We start from the raw sequence: 7,077 nt of genomic DNA on the forward strand, positions 1-7,077 counted from the left end.
AAAGGAATATAAAAAATATCTCAAAGGCAGAGAACCAGTTCAATATAAATCAGTTTATTTTTATCATTTTTCCTAAAATTTATGGAGTCAAATTTAGGCACTGAAGCAATCACGAAATTAGGTTTGAGGGTAATTTTGAATTTCAAACATACCTACTCCCTCCTGACCCCCACCATGGTTGTTCAGAATAAGTCACAACTTTGGAAGTTTCCATTCAGATTCTTATCCTCATAGTAGAAGCCAGTTGAATCATATAGAATTCTAGTTCATTACTAAGGCAATTATTAAGAATTCAATATCTTTGATAGATAAGGTTTATTGCTGAGAAATTTCAAATCCTTAATCTCATTTCATTTAAAAATACTTTTAGAAATCAAATTATATCAACAGCTATTTACTGAGCACCTGATTTTTACAGAGCTTTGTGAAGGATACTGTGATACATATTTTCAGATTATTTGAAATTACACAAAATATTTTATTTTTCAGTATTTGTATAAGTCTAGATAGTTTACAGAGATAAAACTTTCATAAACAGTGACTTCTCCTTTAACAGAAAAGAAGAAATAAAATGGAGGATACTAGGAGTCTGAGTCTATTTTTATAGAGTTGTTAACTATAGAATCATAGAGATTTAGGGCAGTATAAAATGTTAAACTATTATGATTATTTATTTGATTTTATCAGAATATACATATTACATGACTACCTTAAACAAATGCAAAGATAATTAGTCATTCATTCATTTAATTTTATCAAATAAATATGATCAGGTATTTAACCAGGTATTTCTTTTAACTGACCCTATGTCAATTCACAACTTTGTCTCTAAGTATAATTTGCTTAAAATGATAAGAAACACATTTCCAGAAGTTCTGAATTTGGGGCTTCTTTTTTCTGAGAGAATATTTTCTAGATATGAATGACTGTATTTCTAAATAACCAACATGGTCTCTATAAATAGGTTTTGCTTAGGACAGTTTCATAGTGGCATCTATCATATCCTGCCATGTATGTGTTGACTCCCAAATTAAATGTGTTACCACCAACAGCAGAGATCATGCTTCTTCACATTCAATCCATCATAGTTCCTATTCCGTGCTTTCCATCTAAGAGCAGTTTAAAAATATTTGTGGGAATTCAGGGGGAAAAATAATGATAAGCTACTTTGAGCAATTGTTGATAATATGTGTTTTTTTATGTGCTTCTTCAAATGCACAGAACTGATTCATTAGCTTTTATTGATATGAACAACCTACTCAAATTACTTGTTTAAAAGAACATAGTTGTTTGCCCATAAATTAATGACTTCATCTGCAACTCAGAAATAATGGAAAGAGCATGGATTTGGTATAGAATTCTCACTCAGTTGCCTATTAGCTCTGTAACCTTTGACAGACTACCCAACCTCTTCAAGCCTTGTTTCCTCCCTCGTAAAAGAGGATTGATAATATTTAGCTTGCTGATTTATTGTGAAGATAGAATAGATTTGAATATCTACTCTATGTTCCTCTTATTCAGAGTGTGACCATGGATAATTAACCTCTCTAATCCTCAGATTCCCTGTCTATTCAATAGACATTAATACAGTCATTCAACAAATATCACTAAGCATCTAATTAGCACCAGACACTATAAAGGGCATATTTCCATCCTGGGAGCAAAGGGAGGTACCCTGGTGGAGAAGATGTATTATGAATGGGACTTGAAATAGGAATAAACATTAGCCACATGAAAAAATGTTTGGAGGTAGATTTCTAGGATAATAAATCCATACGAAACAGTATGGATTATATGGGAACACCCTGACAACAGGTTGCAGCTTGAGTTTAGAATGTACACGAGAATGAGAATGAGTAAGAATGAAACTAAGAATAGGTCCAGGCCGGTGGGATTTCAATTTATTATGTAGTTACTCTGGAAGGTGTCAAACAAGGAAGTAGCATCGATAGAATGCATTGTAGAAAAGAAATCACTGTAGCAAAAATGTGCAGAATGTATTTAAGAGGTAAAGGGGAGGGGGCATTCCTAGCGGAAAAGACAAATCAGAAGGTTGTGACATTCATGAATGTAGAAATGATGCTCTGAATTATACAGTTGTAGTAATAATGGAAACAAGTTTGAGAATAGTTTAGAATATAAAATAGATAAGGCTTAGTAACTACTTGGTTGTAAAGATGAGTGAGAAGGGAAAACCAAGGTGGATGTCTGAGTTTCTGGCTGTGAACTGAAGCTCTAAATCTAGAAGAAGCAGGTTTGGAGGGGGAATAAATAATATATTCAGTTCAGACTATGTTGAATTTCAAATTGCAGTCAGACACATCCAGCAAGCAAACGTTTAAGTGAATTTAGAGCATTAAGAGCTAAAGATAGAGATGTGAGATATCTATAAAATATTGCGTACCTCTCAAGATAAAACTAAGGATTAAATTAGATAATGTATGTAAAGCGCCGAGTGCTACAAAGCTCTATGAATAAAATAAATGGGATGGCATATTTAGGTACCTAACTCAGTAAACAGAATTTTTATTCATCCTAGGCAAAATTATTAAACTAGTCTTTTTATTTAGATAGAGCCTGAAGTTAAAGTTTCAGGTTAACAGTTTCCTCTGGGTTTTAAAGAAAGCTTAAAGCTGTCAATTTTCTATGTATTTCCTCTTTAATCACTAAACTATTAAGGAGTTGCTTTGGGTTTTTTGTTGTTGTTGTTGTTGTTGTTTAGCTGAGCCACCCTGCCATCTTTTGGCAGCTCAGCGGCAGCTCAGCTTGGGCCAGAAATTGAACCAGCGACCCTGTTGCTCAGAGCTGCACTCTTGAGCGAGCTCTTAACCAACTGAGCCACTCGGCCATCTCAAGGAATTCTCTTAATGGACCATACTTCCCCAGCTATAACCAAACAGTTGACAGTCCTCTTGCCTCTTTTGTTAAATCTCTACAGTATAAAGGTTCTGCAGAGATCCTCCAAAAGTCATCCTAATATAAGGTCTCTGACTTAGGACATACAATTTTTAAATCCAACAATATTAAGTGAAATTATATAATTGGGAATGTATTCATTAACTTTCAATTCCAACTAAGAGATCCAAGTCCTGACAACTTTGTGGAAAGATGGACAAGATGGACGATGATGGGAGGAGTGAAAACTGTTCCTCTCATTTCAGTCTCCCCAAAGCTTCCTCCCCAAGATCATAGAAACTGATCACCCACCAATACAGATCAAAACATTGGGTGTTCCTTGAAACCACTGTTAGGTGATTCTGTACATCTAATCTTTAAAAAATTTTCCCCTGTAAGCAATAAAAAAAAACCTTGTATTTGATGCTAATTTCTAACTATGAATCACTAAAAATATATAATTAAGACAATAGTATCTCTAAAGTTTCGCTTACACTGATTAATTTCTTTAATTTGTGTGTTAGGTTCAAAATTTAAAATGGATCACCTGTATACAGCACATCTCTCCTGCCATGATAGTAAAGAATTAAACTCATTCATTGCCTTAGCCTAATGATAGAGATCATTAGGCCATAATCTGTTGGAATGGCTATGAGTCCTTAATGGATCATGATTGTTTCCAGGGATATTAAGAAGCCTTGTCTTTCAAAGGTGAGGATTACATTAGTTCTTAATATCAAGTCAAATAATCTGGACTATATTTACTTTCCTTATAGTCAAACTTCCCCTGAAAACTAAGTTACGTGTGGCACTCTGTTTTCTAGTCTACATATGCACATTTGCATTAGAAGAATAGCCTTTCGTATGATTGACAAAAATCCCAATATATATACTGCTAGTCTTCTAGGTATAAAATCTGATTTAATCCTCACTTCAAACCATTAACATCATAATTCTATAGTGAATAATGTTGGGCAAATTTCCTATTAGAGCAATATTTTGTGAACTGTTGAATTTATGGACAATGTATTTTCCAAACATCACACTTTAATTTTCCTAGTGCTTCTACAATGCCATAGAAAGGGCCCCTGTTTATGACCCCTTAGCTCTCTCAGGAAAAAAAAAAGGAAAGAAAAGTAATTTTCCTTGTAATGAAATGAAAGAATTGCTCCTTGAGAGCAGTAAGTGGACTGTGAAAGGCCCTTCTCTGCACTGATATGAAGGAGGTGCTAGTACAGAATTCAGTGGGCTATTTCCCCCTTGTACTGCCATTTAAAATAAGTAACAAGGGAAGAAGGAATGAGTTTCTTTTACAGTTGAAGGAATGTAATTTACACATTAAGAGTTGATTGCCTATAAAATTTGGGAAAGTTTCGGACTTAACATTTAGGACATGGTACTATGTCCCTACCTGGAATGGTTAAAGAAAAAGGCAGATTCCCAAAGCCAGGAGTAAATCCTATAACACTTCTCAAAGCTGTTCAAGCATCATGATAGTATGGTATTGTAGTCACTAAGCAAGCATTCAGTCAAATCCAAATAGAGTTTCACTCACCTAGGTCACCAGCAAGTTAGTGACTCAGAATCAGTCAAAATTTCTACGTTCCTTTTCTTTTAGATTGTGGTTTAAATAAGAGCATTCATCTTTTATCTTCCTACAGTTTTGCATGAAGAATAGCATACCTGCCCCAGCCTATAACCAGTATTGTCTTCTTAAGAACCAAGATCTGTGAAATCTCCACAGCTCCCTCTTGTCCAACATTTAGATTGTGGTGACAATATCCATTGAAGTCCCATACCTTAAAGAGAATATTAAAATCACCTTTGAAACAAGAAAAAAAAATGTCTTCTTCAATGAGTAAAACAACATAGTGTAATAAGTTTATTCTAAATCCTTGTGTTTCCATTCTGGACTAGGGTCGAGTCCCTTGAGATATGCAATAATTAAAGAAAATTTTCTCACCATTTAAATTTTGCCCTTATATTTATTACTCTGTGTGTAACCCTATCAGTCTATTCTAATAATACTGCATTCAAAGGCTAATGAATTAGTGTATATTTTTAGGGGGGGGGCTCAAATTAAAATCATGAAAAGCCACATTTTGGAGTCTGTTGAAATCCTGGTTCTCGCTCTAAGTGTGTCTCTCTAAATTTTGGTCTCCTCATTTATGACACAGGAAATTGACCCTCAGGGATGCTTAGAATTTTAAACATATAATACAGAGCCTGAAACACAGTCATGATGTATTAGGTTTCCCATCTTCTGCCAATAAATCCTCCTGCTGATAATGGGTGCTAGACCCCAGGCTACAGAGGCAATTCTAGTTTACCTCCTCAGGCAGTGGTGAGGATGTAGACCCAATGGGTCTACTACAAGAGAGAGCATCTTAGGTTGCCAGCAGTTAGAACTAAGCCCTGCTGTGAAACATTTTTGGCACATCACACAGAGGGCAAACTGGCACTCTGTTGAACTTAAAATGCATATACCCTTTGACTCGAAAATCCTACTTCTAGAAAATCATCACCCAGAGACTCAGAAGTGTGAGACGGCACATTTTGTAGAATATTCTTGAAGCCTTTTTACAAAAGCTAAAAGATTTTAATCAAGTTTGTTCCAAGGGACTGAACATCAGAATATAGAATGTCTATACAATAGCATATAGGGTAGCCATTAAGAAGAATGAGTCACCTCCATGTGTCTAAGCTCTGCCCAAACTCAAACAGCTATGAACTTTAAGCAATTGCTTTATCTCCTCAGGCTTCAGCTTCCTCATCTGTAAAACTGGGATAATAATAATGCCAACCATACTGATGTATATGCATGTGTGCGTGTGTGTGTGTGTGTGTGTGTGTGTGATACTTAGGACAGTGCGTTGTTCATATCAAGCATACAATAAAAGTTAGCTAATGATTTTGTATGCATTCATATGAATTAATGTCCAAGACAGGAAAATGCAAAATGCAGAACAGCATGGATGGCAGGCTGCCACTGAGTAACAAATGGTGCCCATAGGCTAGAAGGATGCACAAGAAGTTGGTAGCCATGACAACCACTAGTGAGGAGCTGGGTGCAGAGTGGAGAAAGAGATTTCTTTTCACTGCATATCTCTTTTATATTTCATTTATTGTATGTACACATTAATTATTCAAAGCATTAATTAATTTAAAACAGACACTTCAAAACCTTGATAAATAGGGCAGTACATTTAAATCTTTGATTCCATAGGTATTGGTTTTGGATGATAAATGATAAATGAGATTGGAAAATGTCATTCATTCTTGTTTCTTCTCAGATACGGCCAGTGCAGCTCAACTCTGATTTATGTGTTCTATGCAGAGGTTGCCAAATTTCAGAATTCTGTTGTGCTGTTGTGATAAAGATGAATGTACCTTCAAAAGCTATGATTATACTACTAAATTCACATTAACTTCCAAGATGTCAAGGCTTGAGTGGAGATATTGAGGGGTGCACGTCTCCTCACCCATGTCAGTTTTTCCCCCTCTAATCATGGCTATACCAAGCCCACATAAAATACTACCAACAAATAAGTATTGTGAAGCTCTGACTGGCCCCAGATCCTATCAAATCCCTTCACTGGGACCATGTTAGCAGCCATCTACAGGTCTACTTTACCCTGGACTCTATAAACAGTTACTTTCCAAGACAGGGGTAGAGGGAACCTAATCCACTTCCTTTATTTTTCATTTCCACCTCATGCCACGGGACTCATAGGGTCACATGCTCATTCCTTTTGCCTAAGCCGCTGTCTGATACTCCAGTTCCAGTTGTTCCTGTTTTGTTCCACCTTAACTATTGAGATTGGGATTGTCCCATTACCTTCACACATTTTACCAGCTCTGCCATGAACTAGATTATTTTGCTTAAACCCAAGCTCCCAGTTGATACCTCATGTCATTAACCCTCCCAGAGGCCAAGGTCTGCTGATTTCCATAGCACATCCTTCACACTGACACTGCCAGCCTGCAGTACCCAGCCTGAACACTTGCCCCCAATTTGCAGGATGTTCTACCTACATATCCAGATAGCTTTCCATTACCTTTCCCTGAAATCTACCTGAAGGCATCATATACCCTACCATGGAAGGTATGTCTAATTAATACCCTTCTGACTCGAGTTATGAAAAGAGTTTGAAAACCATTTAAACCTTATTCAGGGCCAGC

General features: G+C 36.1%; 1 protein-coding gene across 1 annotated transcript in view; it reads right to left on the bottom strand.

Moving 5' to 3' along the window:
• WDR49 (WD repeat domain 49) overlaps positions 1-7,077 on the bottom strand; it is a 134,848-nt gene that overhangs the window by 48,208 nt on the left and 79,563 nt on the right. Inside the window, exon 10 of the mRNA XM_019643912.1 lies at positions 4,579-4,694. Within this exon, the coding sequence (XP_019499457.1) occupies positions 4,579-4,694 (116 nt within the window). The remainder of the gene's footprint in view (positions 1-4,578; positions 4,695-7,077) is intronic.

Source organism: Hipposideros armiger, unplaced genomic scaffold (genome assembly GCF_001890085.2).
Source record: "Hipposideros armiger isolate ML-2016 unplaced genomic scaffold, ASM189008v1 scaffold_83, whole genome shotgun sequence".
NCBI lineage: Eukaryota > Metazoa > Chordata > Mammalia > Chiroptera > Hipposideridae > Hipposideros > Hipposideros armiger.